General features: G+C 35.3%; 2 protein-coding genes and 1 pseudogene across 3 annotated transcripts; 2 read left to right on the top strand and 1 right to left on the bottom strand.

Annotated features, from left to right (window-relative positions):
- Positions 1-1,246: 1,246 nt before the first annotated feature.
- Positions 1,247-4,372, top strand: LOC120117306 (granule-bound starch synthase 1, chloroplastic/amyloplastic-like). Its single transcript, XM_039137597.1, has 13 exons — positions 1,247-1,638; positions 1,719-1,799; positions 1,962-2,060; positions 2,144-2,233; positions 2,434-2,497; positions 2,597-2,697; positions 2,781-2,890; positions 2,964-3,207; positions 3,287-3,463; positions 3,556-3,747; positions 3,832-3,918; positions 3,998-4,126; positions 4,220-4,372. The coding sequence occupies exons 1-13, from the start codon at positions 1,333-1,335 to the stop codon at positions 4,334-4,336; spliced, it is 1,797 nt and encodes a 598-aa protein (XP_038993528.1). The 5' UTR covers positions 1,247-1,332; the 3' UTR covers positions 4,337-4,372.
- A 2,329-nt stretch (positions 4,373-6,701) lies between these two features.
- LOC120117308 (glucan endo-1,3-beta-glucosidase 11-like) lies at positions 6,702-9,372 on the top strand. Of its 2 annotated transcripts, none has more exons than XM_039137598.1 (3): positions 6,702-7,933; positions 8,124-8,249; positions 9,289-9,372. In XM_039137598.1, exons 1-2 carry the CDS (start codon positions 6,794-6,796, stop codon positions 8,187-8,189), a joined length of 1,206 nt encoding a protein of 401 aa, XP_038993529.1. In that variant the 5' UTR covers positions 6,702-6,793; the 3' UTR covers positions 8,190-8,249; positions 9,289-9,372. The 2 variants fall into 2 exon arrangements, with proteins under 2 accessions (XP_038993529.1, XP_038993530.1); XM_039137599.1 differs by having other exon boundaries at positions 8,127-8,249.
- Positions 9,373-9,690: 318 nt separating this feature from the next.
- On the bottom strand, positions 9,691-15,226 carry LOC120117307 (annotated as a pseudogene).
- Between the last annotated feature and the right edge of the window lie 5,278 nt (positions 15,227-20,504).

The following is a 20,504-nucleotide window of genomic DNA, read 5'->3' on the forward strand; positions in this document are numbered from 1 at the left end:
ATATAAATACAGTTTTTATAAAAAAATTAATATATAAACAGTAAAACAAACTAGTTGATTAAAATAAATTTAAATTTTAAAAATAAATCAATTTACAGTGCAATTTATTATACCACCTCCTCCCTAATTAACTCCTCCAAACGATTAAAGTTTTCGAAGAGACAAAGTTATGCATTCTTAGATTTTATATTATCCGACCAATCATTTTTCTAAACAAGATTTTAACTAAATCATGTGATATGTTATAGTTAAATTTACTGTTAAATAATTATGTACTATTCAACTTGTCGATATGTGAAGTAATAATCATGATTATAGAGTATAGACATGATACTTGTAGCAAGAGTTACTGTAAAATTTTCTTATCAATATTAGAAAATAGTTTTATTAAAATTTTTCACGCACTTTTTAAAACTTCTAGATCAGATATTATCATTAATTATAAAACACCACAATCAACTATGAAATAAAGTTAAATAAGCAGAAATACAGCATAATCATATCACCATGGCTAATTCCTCACCGTCAATTTTAGTAATAATTCTGCACCGTCAATTAATTCCAATTTCCAAGTCTTTTCACGATGAAGCAGACATCTGGTGGACCCCGGATCACAAGACACGTTCTACGGCGTCGTTTCGTCACCTGTTCCAACGTGAATACATTAAAAGAGAATTAAAAAAGATAAAGAGTAAACTACACTTTTAGTATTACAACTATTACTTTTATTCCATTTTGGAAACAAAACTATTTGTTTCTTTTCAAAATCATACTTAATATTATGTTTTAATTTTATTCCTATCATTTAACGTTAAAAAATCAACAAAATTGCTAATGTTATTTTTTATTTTTTTATTCATAACGTGACATTACTTTAAGGTGACATATCATCATTGTTGTTAATTGTTTAATAACAAATGATCAAACTAAAATAAAAAATAAACATATATAAAATAATTGAATGATCAAACGAAACAAAATTAATAGTTGGGATTCTAAATCTGTAGTTTATCCAAAAATAAAATTAAGCTCACATTTCTAAGATTGAAGAGTGACCAGCGACCGTTAATTCCCTGCAAGTTACGGGCCCCACTTAACACGTGGGAAGCAGAATGTTAGCACACTTAGACATCGGAACAGACTCAACCAATATTATAATGCCGCGTGTTATCCGTTGGTCAGCATTGAAATCAATACCATGTGAACTTCCATTACTGATATAACCCAACTCAGCCAGCTGCACTCGCTACTCAGTGAACCATCTGGGATTCTTCAAGTACTGGTTTCATCTTTCTGGTCTCAGCTTTCTCACTGCTTGAAGGTATCCCAACAATGGCAGCCGTGACAGCCTCCACCCACTTCGTTTCACCAAGATCGCGTTTCACCAGCCATAAGTTTGTGCCCAGGAATCAAGCCATGGTTCACAGTGGTTTGAGGTGTCTGAACCAGGTAGATGCGTTGCAGATGAGAACCAATGGCAAGGCTGTTGCTACTAAGAAAGCTGTGAAACCTGCAAATCCCGGAAAAATCATTTGCGGGATAGGGATGAACATAGTGTTTGTGTCAGCTGAGTGTAGCCCGTGGAGCAAAACCGGTGGACTTGGTGATGTCCTTGGTGGACTTCCTCCAGCAATGGCGGTGAGTAGAGATTTTGGCTTTTTTTTTTGCTTCTTAAGTATGAGATAATAGCTAACTATTGCTTAATCATCATTTAATAGGCCAAAGGACACCGAGTTATGACAGTGTCTCCTCGATATGATCAGTACAAGGATGCATGGGACACAAGCGTTGTAATTGAAGTAAAGTTTCATGTTTTACTTTTTCTGATACTTCAAACTCCATTTAAGCAGGGATTTAAATTGCGGTCCGTAACGGTTTCCAACGGCAGACAACTATTTAAATCCCTGCATTGAAGTGAGCTATGTTTTGGGTTAGATTCTTAAAGTTCTCCTATATCACAGCTAAAAGTAGGGGACAAAGTTGAGACTCTTCGATTCTTCCACTGCTACAAACGTGGAGTTGATCGTGTCTTTGTCGATCACCCTATGTTCCTTGAGAAGGTCACTGAGTTCATGTTCCTGTGTAAACGATTCAAGTAATCATTTCTGCATTGATTTTAACTTCGCTATTTTGATGATTTCAGGTATGGGGCAAAACAGCATCCAAAATCTATGGCCCCAGGACAGGTGTAGACTACAAAGACAATCAACTGCGGTTCAGCTTGTTATGCCAGGTAAATAAAAAGTTTCCGTATAGTCAGGGGTGCTAACTGAGTTGAACAGCTCAAGCTCGACTCGATCAAAACACTATCAATGCTCAACTCGAATTGATTCATCTCCGGCTTGATTTGAGACCTTAACGAGTTGAGTCGAACATGGACAAGTTCACGAAGAGTTTTGTTGTGCAACCACTAATTTGTTGAAAATTTTGCAGGCTGCCCTACTGGCACCCAGGGTTCTGAATTTGAATAGCAGCAAATATTTCTCAGGACCATATGGTATGGAATATTGACCTTTGTTTTTTTTTTAGTCTTAGCCTTGGAGGTTTAACTATTCATGAAGTGGTTTAGGCTAATGTGCTTCATCATCTTCTGCAGGAGAAGATGTTGTCTTTATAGCCAATGATTGGCACACTGCTCTTCTACCATGCTATTTGAAGAGCATGTACCAGTCAAGGGGAATCTACATGAGTGCAAAGGTATATGGTTGATAGCGTCTGGTTCTCGTTGATTCCGACATTCGGAAGCTCAGAACTTACATCGTGCGTGATAAACATGACAGGTTGTGTTTTGCATCCACAACATAGCCTATCAGGGAAGATTTGCCTTTGCAGATTTCTCACTTCTCAATTTGCCTGATCGGTTCAAGAGTTCATTTGACTTCATTGATGGGTATGAAACCATAAGTGCTGCTGGTGTTATTTTCTTCCGTCGAGGAATTAAAAGTTTTTTTTTTCATCTTCAGGTACAACAAACCTGTCAAGGGAAGGAAAATTAATTGTATGAAGGCTGGAATATTGGAATCAGATAGAGTCATGACAGTGAGCCCATACTACGCCCAGGAGCTTGTATCTGGTGAAGACAAAGGTGTTGAACTCGATAACATCATTCGTAAAACTGGCATCACGGGCATCGTGAATGGCATGGATGTTCAAGAATGGAATCCTGCCACCGACAAATACACCTGTGTCAAATATGATGCAGAAACTGTAAGTGCTTTCTATAGCATCAGATTTCTCGGTTGGTTGTGGTATTGGAATACTGGTTTTACGGTAACGACGGTTGCAGGTAATGGATGCAAAGCCATTGTTGAAAGAGGCTCTTCAAGCTGAGGTGGGGCTGCCTTGTGACAGGGATGCTCCCTTGATTGGCTTCATTGGTAGGCTAGAAGAGCAGAAGGGTTCGGATATTTTGGCGGAAGCTATTCCGAAATTCATTGGAGAAAATTGCCAGATTGTGGTCCTTGTTAGTGTCAAACTTAAAAATTCTCCCTCCTGTGGTTGTTAGTGTTGCTTCAATGAGTATAGTATTGATGAAGGGGTCTATTTTCCTTTCAGGGAACTGGCAAAAAACCCATGGAGAAGCAAATCGAGCGGCTGGACCTCGAATATCCTGACAAGGCCAGAGGAATAGCCAAATTTAATGTTGCATTGGCCCATATGATCATTGCTGGTGCTGATTTCATTTTGGTCCCTAGTAGATTCGAACCATGCGGCCTCATTCAACTGCATGCTATGCGATACGGAACGGTAATTGCTTCGACTATTCCTTTCCTGCAACAACTGATTTAACTCGATGAATCTGCATATATATATATATATATATATATATAGGTTCCGATAGTTGCCTCGACCGGTGGACTAGTCGACACTGTCAAGGAAGGTTTCACGGGGTTCCAAATGGGAGAATTCAGTGTTGAAGTAAGTAAAAATTGTTTATATCTTTGTCGCCTACATAATCATGGGAAGATCATTCATCTGAATGTGATGTTTTTTGCAGTGTGATGAAGTGGATCCAAGTGATGTTGACAAGGTGGTAAGAACCGTTTGGAGAGCTCTCGCGACATACGGGACTAGAGCGTTGATGGAAATGATCCAGAACTGTATGGCACAAGATCTTTCATGGAAGGTTAGTAGTAGTAGCTCATGTAGGAACAATGCAGAGGAGCTTTAGGAAGAAATGAATAGTATACTAAATTGAAGATTTTATCGGTTTATGCAGGGGCCGTCAAGGTTGTGGGAGAAGATGTTGCTGAGCCTGGAGGTGTCCGGCAGTGAGGCCGGCGTGGAAGGAGAGGAGATTGCTCCACTTGCCAAGGAAAATGTTGCCACTCCCTGAGCATACGGTCTTGTAACATTGCAGCAGCCAAGAAAAGCTAAGATTATATATTATAGCAGCAGCATCTAACTGGTGTTGTTTATGTTGTCGATGACTCGAGGAAGGAATTTGTCTGCGTAGTGTTTTGAGCATTGACCGAGTTATGTGGAATAAAATAAAAGACTAAGTTCTAATTAAGGTGTCGTGTGCAAATGAATGCTGCGCCATATTTGTGCAAATGCATGTCATAGATAAGGTAAACCACAAGTTTAATACTCTAATTATCATTTTTTAAAAAATTATTAATCTAATTATTTTTTTAATATAATATTGGTTTCAAAATTAATGGTGATATTAACGTAAAATTTTCTTGTACACGTTAGAAAAATTCTAACAACAGTAAGATGGCTTTATTTTAAATATTAGAGTTTATAACTTGAATTTCGGCAATGTCTAGACAAAATTCACAATGTAAATATCAAATTCAACTTTTGAATGTTAGGAAAGATTAAAAGTTTGAGAGAAAATGATCATCCTCTCAAAACGTGTAAAAGAAAAGTTATGTTTTTAGCATGAAGGAATGGTTGGGCGTAGGGATTGGGCACAGGAATTGAATCTGATAGGTTTCGATTTAATTGGGTCGAGTTTTTTTTATATAAAAAATTAAATACAATCAGAGTCTGGTCGATTTTTAAAATATAAGATTGGATTAGGTTGGGTTTAAGTTTATAATGAAAAATATATGATTTTATCCGAAAAATAATATAATTATATTTTATATATTTAAGGATAATTATAATAATATTTTTATATTATTATTAATTAAATCTCTATTTTATTGAATAAAATTAATAATTTTATATAATTTCGGATCGAGTTGGAATTGAACTTTATCTCAAAAGTTGAATCGGCTTTTGAATTGGATAAAATTATCCTAAATTCGGGTCAAATTGAATTTCGGACAAAGTGTATAAAATTTTTAGATCTAGTTGGTCATTTAACCAGACCCATACTTATCCCCAAATGGGTGGATGAAGGTGGAGATGGAATGAGGCGAAATTATATGGCTTATTTTTTTTCTTTTCTGAAGTATGAAATTATATGGCTTAAATTGAAGGCAAACGTGATGTTTACCACTGACTGCAAACAACAACAAATGGAGGGAACCGAAAGCCTCTCCCACAGTCCCACTCCCACTACCGTGGTCTCTTTTAATATGCCATTTTTTTTCTCTCCTTTTATTTTTAAATAATTATAAGGTAATATATATTTAAAAACAATTATATATTATACATACGCAGCTGTTTGAATCCAGAATATTTATAAAAATAACATTTTCTTTTATTACTAAAGTAATTTGATGGGTTGTCTTCTTTTAATATACCATTTTTTCCTTTTTATTTTTGAATAATTATAAGGTAGTATATATTAACAAAAACTATTATTATTAATGCATATATTATACTTATGCAACTGTTTGAATCCGGGATCTTTATGAAAAACAACATTTTCTTTTACTACTAAAATAACTCGATGAGATATCTTCTTTTTGAATAAAAGATTTTATTAAATGAAAAAAATATAATATATAATAAAGACAATACAATTATAACATTAAAACTATACGTAATATTGATGAAAAATAAAATCGTAACTTTTCCTTATTTATATGTTTCATCTTTTAAAAAAACTTTAGCAAATATTAATAATATTCGTGTATTTGTTTGAACCTATACAATATCGATGAAGACGTGGAGATTAAGAGAATAAATCTGACAAATTATTCTGCAAACGATTTTGAATGCATCGATAAAATGTGGCGAAAGAGAATATAAATATACAAGATCATTGATTTTTCGTGATCATTATGATGAATACAACATGGCACGTTAAACTATCGTAACAATAGAGAAAACTAATCCATAAAAATCAATGAACAATGGCACTAATAAAGCAGACAAAACAATCACTTTGAAAATATATTATAAGAAAGAAAGAAATCAAAATCAGACAATGTTTATTTAGATATAAATAAAAAAATTAAACTGATAGAGACTTTATTATTATTAATAATATAAAATGTTATAAGATAATATTTGTTTGAAAGAATTTTAATTATTTGACAAAAAACGTCTAGAGACCTCTGAATATATTGTGATTGAATATAAAACATTTAAGAATAACAATCATATATTTAATCATTTTATTCGAGTAATAGAGAAAAATCCATGACAAAAGCGAATATGCCCTTTCTTTTATCTTCTTCCCATCACATATTCATGTATCACTCTCAAACCGCTCTGAATTCCATTAATTACTTTTACTAACTTCCTAATACTCATTTATCAACTTTCTCATTTGCTCATTACACTTTGATTGCGTTGTTCAACGCCTTTGCCTTCTTCTCCACTCGCATCTTTCACCTTTAAAACATATGCACGTTGAGCCAATCATCTTCTTCCCCCACTCACCATAACTATGGACCTCACTAACTTCTTCAACTATGGTTCCCTTCTTCTCATTGCACCTTGCTTGCTTCCAGTTATGGTTGGTTCAATCGGGGTAAACTATGGACAAATAGCAGACAATCTTCCACCGCCGGAAGACGTTGTGCCACTGGTGAAATCCATCGGAGCAACCCAAGTTAAACTCTACGACGCAGACCCCAGGGTCCTCGGCGCATTTGCGAACACCGGCATCGAATTCATGGTGGGGTTAGGCAACGAGTACTTGGACAAGATGCGAGACCCAGCCAAAGCTCAAGCATGGGTCAAACAAAACGTTCAGTCCCATTTACCGGCAACCAAAATCACCTCCATCTTCGTCGGCAACGAGGTTCTCACGCTCAACGACTCTTCTCTCTCCGATAACCTTCTCCCGGCAATGCAAAGCGTCCATGCTGCGCTGGTTAACCTCGGACTCGACAAGCAAGTCACCGTCACAACAACACATTCATTGGCCATTCTTCAAACATCGTATCCGCCTTCGGCTGGATCGTTCCGTGTAGACTTGATCGATCGTTTGTGCCAAACTTTGGGTTTTCATCAGAAAACAGGGTCTCCTTTCTTGATCAATGCGTATCCGTATTTTGCTTATAAGGCAAACCCCACACAAATCCCCTTGGATTTCGTTCTTTTTCAGCCAAATCAAGGAGTTACCGACCCAGAAACGAATTTACATTACGACAACATGTTATACGCTCAAATCGACGCAGTTTACTCTGCTTTAGCTTCGCTAGGTTACAGCAAACTCCCGGTTCATATATCGGAAACAGGGTGGCCTTCAAAAGGAGATGAAGACGAAGCAGGCGCTACACCGGAAAATGCCAAGAAATACAATGGGAATTTGATTAAATTGATGTCGGGGAAAACAGGGACTCCAATGAGGCCCGATTCGGATCTAAATATTTACATTTTTGCTTTGTTTAATGAGAACTTGAAACCAGGTCCAACTTCAGAGAGGAATTACGGGTTGTTTAAGCCCGATGGAACTGCTGCCTATTCTCTTGGGATTCGTGGAATCAATGTCGTCGCCGGTGGAAGTTCCGGGAATGCCGTGACAACGCCGTCGTATCCCACGGGTTCTTCCACTGATTATTTGTCGATATCTTCCGCAACGGTAAGTAGTAGTGGCCGTGGGTGAGGATGTTAGGTGTTCACCATTTTTCATTGTTGAATTCTCAGTTTTCGCTTTCGTTGTGGAGATTCCGTTTTGTTGATGAGATTTTAAGGGATGGAATAGAAATCCCACAGCTTTGATTGGATTCCGTTTTCTTTGCCTCTCATAATGACAAGCTTTTTGTTGATAGCAGAAAAGATATGGGCATGTGGTGCTGATGATAGCGCCATTGTTATTGCTTAAAACGTTGGTTTAACAGACGGATTCAATTCAAGGCTCTTTCTTTGTATCAGATTCGTTGGTGGAGAAAATAAAGGTAAATTCTATTCCCGTATGGAATATCATCAAAGAGGCAAAGAGTTGTATTATATGTTACTTTAAATCTCTAATATTAACCCTAAATCATGCATACGATATATGATAACATTAGAATATCGTTTGTGTTTTTCGGTGTCAGTATATGAGATAATAATTATTATTATTTAATATACAAATTGTAAGATTTTCACAAATCTATATATTTTAGTATTAGCATGATACCAAAAATAGTTACTTCAACGTTTACTGAAATGATCATTTTTATTTATTATTCTTGTTTTGGAATATTTTTGACCCCTAACGTTTTATTTTAGAGCAAAACTCTCTCTCTATAGATGAAAACTATTAGTTAACACACTATTAACGCTCCAAAATATGAGTTTTTTAACCTAAAATGAAACGTTGAAGGCTAAAATGCTCCCAAAAAAAATAGTAAGGGACAAAGTGACTATTATGTCAAATAGTAGGGGTCTTTTTGCCCTAAAATAAAACGTCGGGGCCAAAATGCTCCAAAAATAAAATAGGGAACAAAATGATTATTTTGATAAATGTTGGAGGCGAATTTTGATATCTTGTCTTTAGTATTACGTATCATATTTAAGGTTTAAGGTTTTTTATTTAAGAGGTAGGGTTTTAGATTTTGAGATTCAAATAAACACGGTTACGTAGACTTTAGTTTACTTGGATAATAATCCTTTAATTTTATAAGAAATTACTTACTACAAATAGTGCAAAATTTAGATTTCACAAAGATATATATATATTTAAACATCATTTGATATATTTGTATAACTTTACATTTAAATAAAACATATTGTCAATATAATCCAATTGCGGAATATTTTTCGTTACCACTTAATGAGATAATAAAGTTAATTTTATACGGTATTTCATATTTTAATACATTTATGTTAAACTATGTTAGCAGTGTTTTAGGACTGTTTTGGGTTGCTTTCAATATATTTACTTGTCACTTTCATTCATGTGGGTGTGTATGCCTTTCTTGCTCTTAAAGTCTTTTTGGTTATATACTGCAGGGTGTTATGTTTGGTGGAGAGGGAAGGCATCTCATATAATACTAGTTTAGGTCATAATAATTTGCTACAATTATTGTTTATATTCCTCATCTCCCTTTTGATTATTGTAGGGACCCCTACTAACATGTACCATTATTTTTTCTACATCGAACTCAAACCAGCAACCTCTTGATTTATATCGCTGTTCAATTCGGTTCAGAGTTGGTAGTAGTAGGAGAATCAAATAATCTTATATATAATTGCTGTAGTTAAGAGCTTGATTAAGAATAAGATTCCACAACCATTCTTTCCTCCTTTACAAAGATAAAATTCCCAGAAAGGTAAAGGTAAAGGGAAATGGGATGGAATAAAGTGGAACTTGATGCCCTAAAGAATAAAATTAACATTCTACCTAAACAATCTACTAATGTTTTGATGACTATAAAATACACCAGTCCACCGTATAAAGGAGGTAACAATATATCCTATTACTCTGTAAAAATAATTCCTTCATCAAAGTGAATAAACAAATTAATGAATTATTCAACTAACTTCAACCTACCTTTGAGTTGTGTCACCCTTTCCTGAGATACGGACCGTCGGTTTCATACATGCATGCGGGCTTGTCCGGCTTGCTCGTATATCTAAGTAAATCATCTGTTTGCAACATATAATAACAGTAACTGTCGCAGGTGAGCCCGGTCTAACCTCAATTGGAGGTTGCTACCGGACAGGGCTCAACAGATGGAATGACTTTACCATGCTTCTCCTGTCTCTGCCTTGGATACAGTTCTTACTCTCTTATAGAACAACAGATAAGCAGCTGAGGTTTTGATGTCGGATTCTTTGACCGGGAAACATGACTATCGTCAAAAAGGTACCATCTATTCTCATTGATCAACTGCAAAACCAGATTTCAAACGAAAATCAGTACGTCATACAGAAGAAGGTAACTCCAAAGATCCATGATGCAGATGTAGAATTAAGTGCATGAGTACTAGTCAAGTAGTTTATAACTTTACCTTAGCATAGGCAGTGTAGTGACCACCACCTAATTCACCATAATGGTTGCTTATGGCATATAGCCCATACACATAAGATTGTCCATCTTTGTTCATGACATATTTTCTCAAATCAAGATTGTGGATTGGGAAATTCACAAAAGTGCCAATCTTGTTCTTTAGGTATCTGCCGTAAGTGAAGCGTTTCAAGTGAAAAACGATTATCTCTGGTAGCATCCACAGGTCTAGCTTCTTTACAGCTTGTCTATGTTCCTTGCAACAAGGACAATACCTGCATTTATCATTTAGGACATTACACTAATGCAAAAATACCTGGTACAAGTAAAAGAGAGAACCCACAAACTTTTCATCCGACATACATTTAAACATAATTTAGGCACGTACCACATGTCATCTGGACCTAGAGGTTCTTCCATCAAGAAAGCATCCAAACATGAAGATAGTGAGATGGCTTCTTGCCGGGTCTTCTTTGCAGCAAACCCTGATTTATGAACCTCTGGTATGCCCTTCAAGTAGCTGGCATCGTATAACTCTTGTTCTTTGTAGGTCCAATCTAGCACAACCTTTAAGATCTTCCCAGATTCAAATATCGTATCCTTCTTAAAAGCTGTGAAGCTCGTAAACGTATCATCAGTTAAAAGGAGCGGGAGCGATAAGCCTGTGCTTGATGTACCCTCAAGTTCTGCCTTCTCAACTGTCTGAGCATCAGAACTACTGCATTGTAAATCAAGACCATCTGTGGGAAAGCCGTTTTCCTTGCCAATAGGAGCCTTAGCAGAAGAGTACATTCTTTTGAAAGGTGACAGTACTTTGAAAACAGCACTTACAATATCAGCTCCACTTGGTTGATCTTCCCCCATATAAGTAACCAGTGGAGTTCCAAAAAGCTTCGAGCCGCTCTTATGATACTCTGATGCAGATCTGGCAAGTCCAATACTTTGGTTTAACATAACGACGAAAAAGAAAAAAACAGTATATCTTATTCAACAAATTCTAGTGACTTTCTCCCTGCCCTCAAACAACATAGGCCAAATCTACCTCTTTCTCTTGGTGCTTAAGTACGGAATCGGATCGATATGAAACTACTTTCTCCCTCTTTGAAAAAGTTAAGTCAAAATAAGAACCCAAAGAAGCTCATTCCTTACTACCTAGTAGACTGCAGAAGTCATGAAAACTTCTGCAAATTTTCTTAACCAAATTAATACCACATGGTGTGCATAAATGGAAGACTCGGCTGACTTGGATAATTCGTACTTAAAAATAGCAAAGATAAAATTAATGACCAATGGCAATTATAGATGAAACTATGGACCCTATCCAAAATATCAAACTATGAAAAAAAATAATTTGCTTGGGAGAAGGAAAACTGCTAGAGAAATGAAGCAAACTTACTTTTCCGGGCATCGGTGAAAAATTACTAGCTTAGTTTTTCCCATCCCTTTTTTCGGATATCTAAAGGCCACAATATGCTCATCATCCTTTATCGAAATTAAAGGCTCCAAAGGCATCTCCAAATATCGGTAAATCTTGTTTTCGAATACCTGATATAGATTATCTACTACTTCTGCCCATCAAGGTGATAACATAAACGGATAAAATGAAGTTAATAAGCAACTCAAGATATGTTTACCTCTGCAAGCAGAAGGTTCTCATCACACTTCAAGCAACATGCACGACCTAATGCCGAAAGGAGATCTTTGCAGAAACCATTTTTCAACAAAGAGACGGTGTATGGCATGGGGAGACCACTTCCATCACCATAAAATACTGTCACTGTCATTGTCCTGGTGATAGTTGAAGGTAGTGGCAATGATAAATACATGAAGGGGTCGAATGTAATCGAAATTTTGCTGCAAACCGGGCAAACCAGAGTAGACTTATATTGACCCTGAAAGGCAAGAACGGGAAGAAAAAAACGAACTTCTAATTGCTTTTCTATGTACCAAAAAAACCTGATACACTACTTTCCAATGACACTACAAGGACGAAAATACGAAATGCAGCTCTGAATCAAAACACGCAGGTAAAATAAGAAGATTTATTACTTGGAAAACATCCACAATCACAGAATCGTTCCGAGCCTTGTGATTTCTCCAACACTCAACTGAAACTTCCTCATCAGGACGACCGTCGGAATCCTTCATTTCAATGTAAGGTTTTTGTTTGACTCGATTCAAGTCTTCATGCAGCCCATCCAGTAAGAAGGCCAAAAGTTCCTAAGGAGATTACACTCTACCATTAGTCACATTTACAGAATAATGCAAGAGGCCCATACTAATCTATACTAGTTACCCAATTGCCAAAAATGAAGAACAGAGTAGTAAGACATCGGAATATACTTGAGAATCATGCTGGTTATAACCACCAAATTGGGGTGCGAACCGAGAAAGTTTTCCCTTGAATACACGTGGAGCAATTGCCGTTCGTCCTGCAGAACATAATTTCCGTAACAACTCACCAAATGCAATTGCAAGTTCCCCCTACACAAGTACAGGTTATGTTAGAGATTTTGTGAAGTGCTCAAGAGGAGGTGTCGAAATAATCGAAAAGAATAGTTCACATTAAGGTAAAAAAGACTCGGTCGATAGCACTGCAGCTTACATGCATCCCCAAAGGATTTTTCGTGTTGATCTCATCCCTGTAATCTTTCAAGAAATACTCCATCAGAGGTGGGGTGTGCACTAAACATTGGAGAGCACTATTCATAAAACAAGTATTTCCCAGGTTCTGCAATCCAGCCAAAGCCACCTTCTCTCCTTTTTTGGGAGAGCTATTAGCATCTAAACCGTCATCCGTCTCTGTTAATCCCGAGCCTAACGAACTACCCGGATACAGATTTGATCTGTGACCCGAGGAGTGACCGTTGGACAAGGTTTGCCCTCTAACAATTGCCGAGGATGATCTTGAAGGTTGCAAGGAAACTGAAGCAAGTTTGTTTCCTGTAGAATCCAAGCCAAATCTTGAAGAATGATGCACATCAACTTGCTCCAGAAGAATCTGTAAAGTTTTATAAAACATGACGATGAATCAAAACCAATTAGAAACCGAAAGAGATAAGGACAAACAAAAATGATCCTCACATCTTGATCCATCTGCAAGTTTACTTCCTCCAGGCTTTTGTTCGAAACTAACAACTGTGCATGCTTTCTCTTGTTGAAGTAATCCCATATGCGAGCCTAGCGATATATAACGATCCACATGTAATCGAAGTCGAATTGAAACAAACAGATTTTCTTCTAAAAATAACTGTTAAACAATACATACTTAAAAGAGGGAGGAAAAGTAAACCTCACTTTATCCTGCTCTATTCCTCTAAGTGCACAGACCTTCTGGAATAGCTCGGTTACAGATGCCTAAACATACCAACCAACCAAATAGAAGTGAGGAAAAGGGAGAGTTATACTTATACCCCGCATTGTCTACAACAAAATTGCAAATTTCAAGTACACTTAAGACCTGAAACAAGTTAAGAAACAAAAAGGCAGTCGGAAATCGCTTTAACGGTTGGTTTCGCTTGGAATTATTTCCGGTTTCATCTTAGATTTCGAAACTCATGATGAACAGATATCGATACTAGAAGTCTGTGTTAACAGAAAAACTATAGCTATCATTTTCCATTTGGCCTGATCTAGATAAAAAAAAAAGAGAAAAACTAAACCAGTGCCAATAAAAGGCCATACCTTTCTGCTTAACCTTAGAATCGACCGACTCTCATCCCTCGAATCTATCAAGTTAAGACAAAGTGGGTAAACCTCCACATCGAAATTTCTGTGATATACACCCTGCACAATCATCTTTCTTGGCAATGCCGGCCCTCCTCCATACCTAATGAAAAGAAAAAGATATATGTCTCTAAAACAGAAAGATAAGTGATCGAACTAGAACGGAAAAGATGGGTACATTCAGGTATACAGCATACAATCAAGTTCCTTCCAATGAAGGAAGCATGTATCATGTACACTATAAATATCAATAGGAGAAGTTCAAGAGATGAAGCATTACCATTGATGAAGTTTTTCCCAAACACCTTGTGGCACCAAAACATAGTCCTGCCCTTCCATCAACGTTCTCCGAAGCTGTATCTCATGCTCCTTGCAATCACAATCACCTCCATTTTCAATAATGTCGGAGTTGTCGATAGGACCTGACCTTTCTGCCACCGAAGAAGAAGCCCCATTCGAATGCCGAGAATCAGAAGATTGATTCCCATTCAGATTTTTATCGGTGCCTATCTGGACATACCTCTCCCACCTTTGAAACCATCTGCAGAAAGCCCAAATTATACAGTAAAAACTAGGTAATTAAGTTAAATTTCATCTATATCGACATTCGATTTGCACATTGAAAAACTAAATGTATTTTCCTAATAGATTTTCCAAACAACAACACAAAGAAAGAAAGATCTGAAATTCTTGGGGGGGGGAAAGGGACCTGCTTGAAATGACGAAATACAAGTTGCCTTCTTTCAAACTTCGCTCGGATTCGTTTCTTAAATCAGTGACGATTTTATTTTCTTCCTCGGGCGTGCACGGCAAGCAACTTGCCCCCTGTTCCATCATCAATCCCGAACCCGGAATCGTCATGATCGATGAATCACCACCCTACGCATAAAAAAACACCCTTTTCAAAAGAATCACGAAAGCTTCAGTCGAAAATTCAAGCAGATATTGGATCCCATAAAATTATCAGAACAATAAAAACGATACAATGCAGGGAAAATGTAACCCTAAACAGATCGAAAGAGAGGGTTGGAGTTAATTTGGAGAAAGACGCTAAAACATACCGTCTTCTGAAGGATCTTGTCTTTCTTCCTCAACTTTGAGTCGCGCACCTTTCTATAAGCCTCGACGATAAAACGGGAAAAAAACCAAATCATAGAATCAAAAAAGGGTGTCTTTCTTTTTTGTCTTTTCTTTGTTTCTGCTGTGAAAGATTATTACTTTGGTTTAAACATAAAACATTGAACTCCGGTTTTATAGGAAGATTTCCCTTTTTTTATTTTTAGTTGACGCTATCCCTTTCTTAAGGAAAAAAAAAAGATTAAAAACCTTTTTTTTTATGAACAATGGTTCGAGTTATGCCATGTATTCTTATATCAAGCAAACAAAACATGAAGATCTAGTATTCTCCCCAAGCATCAACTTTGGTATGAAACTTCATGGCAGACATGTTTTACCTGCACCTCTCACTACCGCCAATAGAATACATATAATTATTAAAAAATTTTTATTAATAAGAATATTTTTATATATCATAATTTAAGTTGATATATATTATATAATATTATTAAAAATTATAAATTATTTAAATATATATTTTTAACTTACAACATCAGGTCTAAAATAAATCATTTACATTTTCAAAAGCACTTTTTGACAGTAATACTAAACATTATTAAATAATCTAAAAATACTTTTCAAATGTCTATTTTAAAAGTACCTTTCAACCCCACTTCTCAAAAGTAAGTTAAACTGAACCTTTATTTCTTAGGATATTCGGTTATCCGATTTATGCGAGTTTCATGAACTTATACAAATTTAGTATGAATAAAAATAAAATATCAATAAAAAAATTAAAATATATATTAAAAAAATTCTAGAAGCAACTGCTTCATATGATCGACTTCTGTCCATCCCCGAATGTTACAAAAGTGTCACCATTTCGGGTAGTTCTGCGATCCGGCGCCTAAAAAACGGTTAATATACGGCGTGACCGGTTAAACAATTGACCGATTAAAATTTATATCGGTTATGTTATATTATTTAACCGGAAATATTATAAAGTACAATAACATACTAGGTAGCGCTTATATAATGTAATAGGTAGCGCTTATATTTACCTATTTTATAAGTAAACCGGTATATTTAGACCGATAGTATTGTAAATTTACCTATTACATTATATTATATTGAAAGCGTCCATACTTTTTATAAAAATGATCGATACTTCTTTTAAAGTTATGTAATTTATGTTTCAATTTTTTTTAATAGTGTTTCATGTTTTTCCACCTACAATATTAATTTAATAATTTCATTTGCACAAAAAATTATTTGATTTTTTGATATTTTATAAAATATTATTTAGAATTTTTAATTTAATAATAATATATATCGTAACGTAAAAAATAAATCATTAGACGCCTATAATTACTAAATTAATATCTTAAAACTCACTCAAAAGATAACCTTAAATTAATGTTTTCCACAGTGAAAAAAGTATGGACACTTTTATAAAAAGGATAGACACTTTACAATATAACCACTACATATTACATTATATAAACGATACCTATTACATTATATAAGCGCTACATATTACATCATATTTTTACCTATTATATTGAAGTGTCCATACTTTTTATAAAAAGGATCGATACTTCTTTTAAAGTTATGTAATTTATGTTTCAATTTTTTTTAATAGTGTTTCATGTTTTCCACCTACAATATTAATTTAATAATTTCATTTGCACAAAAAATTATTTGATTATTTGATATTTTATAAAATATTATTTAGAATTTTTAATTTAACAACATTAAACCAAAGATAATAATAAATATGTAATATATATGTTTATTGTTTTTAATTTAATAATAATATATACAACATCAAAACACATTCCAAGCTATAAATTACAAGCTAAGGACACTTGAAGAAGCAAGAGAACAACTATCCAAGCAATCAAAAACGAGAAAATCCCAACATGATAACAACTGAACATATCATATCAATGTTCAAACTCAAGTTGTAGATTTTGATTTCCTTTTGCTTGGCATCATATGAGATTTAAATTTTGATTTCCTTTTGCTTGGCACCATATGAGTTTGGATTTTGATGAGCATCGGAAGTATTTCGGACTTATGATTTGGGTGGTACTCAGAAGCATTTCGGACTTATGATTTTAGTTGCTATTTGTTTACCACCCAGATCATACGCCCGAAACGTTTCTGACGCTTTAAAGTTGACCAAAAAATACAATGGTCGGGATTTCCCTCGCGTTTAAACGTTGGAAAAAAATAATGGAAATTAGGAATAATCAATGATAACATGCATATGGCTTGGGCTAATATTATAGTGGAGCCGAAATATATATTGAAATTCAAACTCAAATTGAAATTTAAATTCAACTCCAATTAATGAAATGAATTTGAAATGCAGTGTTAAATTGAACATGAAAATTGCATAATTGATTCATATTGTTCAAGTACATGCTTTATGAACCATCAAGCTAAAAGACAATATTGATTGAGTTCAAAGCTGAGTTGTGAGTTGATGGAGTTGTCACACTTGTCACATGGTTGGAATAAAGTAATTTGATTTAATAATTTTATTTGCACAAAAAATTATTGATTGTTTTGATATTTTATAAAAAATATTTAGAATTTGTAATTTAATAATAATATATATCGTAACGTAAAAATAAATCATTAGACGCCTATAATTACTAAATTAATATCTTAAACTCACTCAAAAGATAACCTTAAATTAATGTTTTCCACAGTGAAAAAAGTATGGACACTTTTATAAAAAATAGACACTTTACAATATAACCACTACCTATTACATTACCTATTACATCATATGTTTACCTATTATATTGAAAGTGTCCATACTTTTTATAAAAAGGATCGATACTTTTTTTAAAAGTTATGTAATTTATGTTTCAATTTTTTTAACAGTGTTTCATGTTTTCCACCTACAATATTAATTTAATAATTTCATTTACACAAAAAATTATTTGATTGTTTTGATATTTTATAAAATAATATTATAATTTAAATTTAACAACATTAACCAAAGATAATAATAAATATGTATATATATGTTTATTGTTTTTAATTAATAATAATATATACCGTAACGTAAAAAATAAATCATTAGACGCCTATAATTACTAAATTAATATCTTAAAACTCACTCAAAAGATGTATATACATAAATATGTAGTTAACAAACATACCTAAATATGTAGTTATTGTACATACCTAAATTTAATGATATATATACTTGTAGTTATTGTACATACCTAAATATGTACTGCGAATTTAATGTTGTACCCACCCTTTAACTACCACTACCAATGCCACATCATAGTGAAAGCATCACGACTGAAACATGTTCAAAATGAACCTTTGCTTACATCTCCATCAACTCCTGGAGCACTGAACTTGCACAACAAAATTTTTGCCATGGATATACTGATGTAGACAATGTTAAGCCAACCGATGAATGCCATGAAGTACATAATGTTTGATGAATCTGACAGATTGGTTGGTCAGCTCTTCTGTTCACGTGATCAAGCTTGGCACTTTTACAAGGGATTCGCACGGGAACATGGGTTTAGTGCACGTAAGGGAACAACACGGCTTGACGTGGAAGGGAATGTGAAGACACAAGAATTTTGTTGTTCCAAAGAAGGGTTTCGAGTATCAAAAGTCAATACTGTTGATCGTCAACGTGCTCATACGCCAGTCACAAGAACATGATGTAAGGCTAGAGTCGTAGTTACAGCAACAATATACAAACGATCAGTGGGTTATAGTAAGTCTGATCAGAAACATAATCATGCATTGTGCACATCTGCTATGACACCATTTATGCGTTCTAATAGAGCTGTAAGTAAGGCTGATATCGATGAGGCAACAACATTGAAAGAGGTCGGTGTTGGCACGTCACAAGTAATGAACTATTTAACGCAGCAGGCATGGGGCTATCATAATGTTGGATTTACACATAAAGACCTCTACAATGCACTTCAAAGAGGTAAAGCAAAGGAAATCGTCGATGGGGATGTGAATGCGCTTATTGCCTACTTTGATTATAAGAAACATGATGATCCCGGGTTTTTATGACATACTCGGTAGACGAATCGGGGCATTATATAATCTTATTTGGTCGGATTCTACATCGAGATCGGATTACACATGCTTCGGTGATGTAATTGCGTTCGACACAACGTACAAAGATAATTTGTATGGTCGACCAATTATGCCTATTGTTGGTGTCAATCATCACCATAACACAATTGTGTTTGCCACTGCCATAATCGCTGATGAGACGTCTCAATCTTTCGAGTGGGTGCTACAGAATTTTTTAGAAGCCATGATGAATAAATCACCTATTTTCATTGTAACCGATGGGGATAGGGCAATGCAGAGGGCTATCAAATCTGTTATCCCTTATGCTAAGCACAGATTATGTTCTTGGCATCTTTCTCGCAATGCACAAGCTAACATTGGTGACCCAAAGTTTACAGCAGCATTCTCAAAATGCATGGCTTCCTGGTGGACAACCAAGGAATTTGATATTCAATGGCGTTCGATTGTTTCAGAATTCAACGTCCAAAAGCATCCATGGGTGATTGAGAAGGAAATACACGACACTTATGGGCACAAGCATATCTAACCGGTAATTTCTTTGCCAATATTCGCTCAACACAAAGGTATGAGTCTATGAATGCTTCACTAGCTATTGCACTGAAACACAAGAAGACATATTTAGATGTTGTTCGTGCAATTGAAGATGGAATTAGTAGAATGCGTATGAACGAGTTGAAAGCGGATTACTTAAGTTCCATACGAAGCCCTTCCAGATAACAAAACTGGTCGACCTTGAAAGCCATACCGCTGCGATTTTACCGCGAATCTTTCGTGTGTTCCAAGATGAACTTATACGGAGACATTGTACCGGATTGAGGCAGAGATTAAGTCCTTATCAGATGAATGTCAACATTATATTTTGTCAAAGTACGCAGAAAAAAATAGGAAATTTGAAATTAGTTTGATCTCGACGAAAACTCTAATTTGCTCCTGCAAAAAATTCGAGACCGTTGGACTTCCGTGTCGCCATCAACTTCACATTTTGAAGCAATTGGACTACACATATTTGCCCGGGACTTTGATTCAATAGGTGGACTAATGATGCGAAGGCTTCTGCACCCAGCTATGTTGATTTGAATGTGTCTCCAGAAGTGATGCAAATGGCAAGGTTCGCTGCTCTACGTCAACGTCAAGTAGGTTTTACATTGCATCAAAGACAGACGAGTCTTTCAAAACCGCAGAGATGAGATGAAAAAACTAATAGAAGAATTAGAAAACTCGTTGGTTTGAATCATTCAGTCAACCAGAGCATTGTAGTAAACAATGTTCGTGACCCTCAACGAAAACAACGCAAGCGAAAAGAAGTGCCGAAGAACAAGGTCGAGAAGAAAATTAGGCG

This window comes from Hibiscus syriacus, unplaced genomic scaffold, assembly GCF_006381635.1.
Source record: "Hibiscus syriacus cultivar Baekdansim isolate YM2019G1 unplaced genomic scaffold, ASM638163v2 tig00110319_pilon, whole genome shotgun sequence".
Classification (NCBI taxonomy): Eukaryota; Viridiplantae; Streptophyta; class Magnoliopsida; order Malvales; family Malvaceae; genus Hibiscus; species Hibiscus syriacus.

Coding starts and splice junctions, on each gene's coding strand:
- LOC120117306 (XM_039137597.1), top strand. CDS start 1,333: ATGGCAGCCGTGACAGCCTCCACCCACTTCGTTTCACCAAGATCGCGT. Junction 2,498..2,596: donor ATATTTCTCAGGACCATATG/GTATGGAATATT, acceptor CATCTTCTGCAG/GAGAAGATGTTGTCTTTATA. Junction 3,748..3,831: donor ATGCTATGCGATACGGAACG/GTAATTGCTTCG, acceptor ATATATATATAG/GTTCCGATAGTTGCCTCGAC.
- LOC120117308 (XM_039137598.1), top strand. CDS start 6,794: ATGGACCTCACTAACTTCTTCAACTATGGTTCCCTTCTTCTCATTGCA. Junction 7,934..8,123: donor TGTCGATATCTTCCGCAACG/GTAAGTAGTAGT, acceptor TTTTGTTGATAG/CAGAAAAGATATGGGCATGT.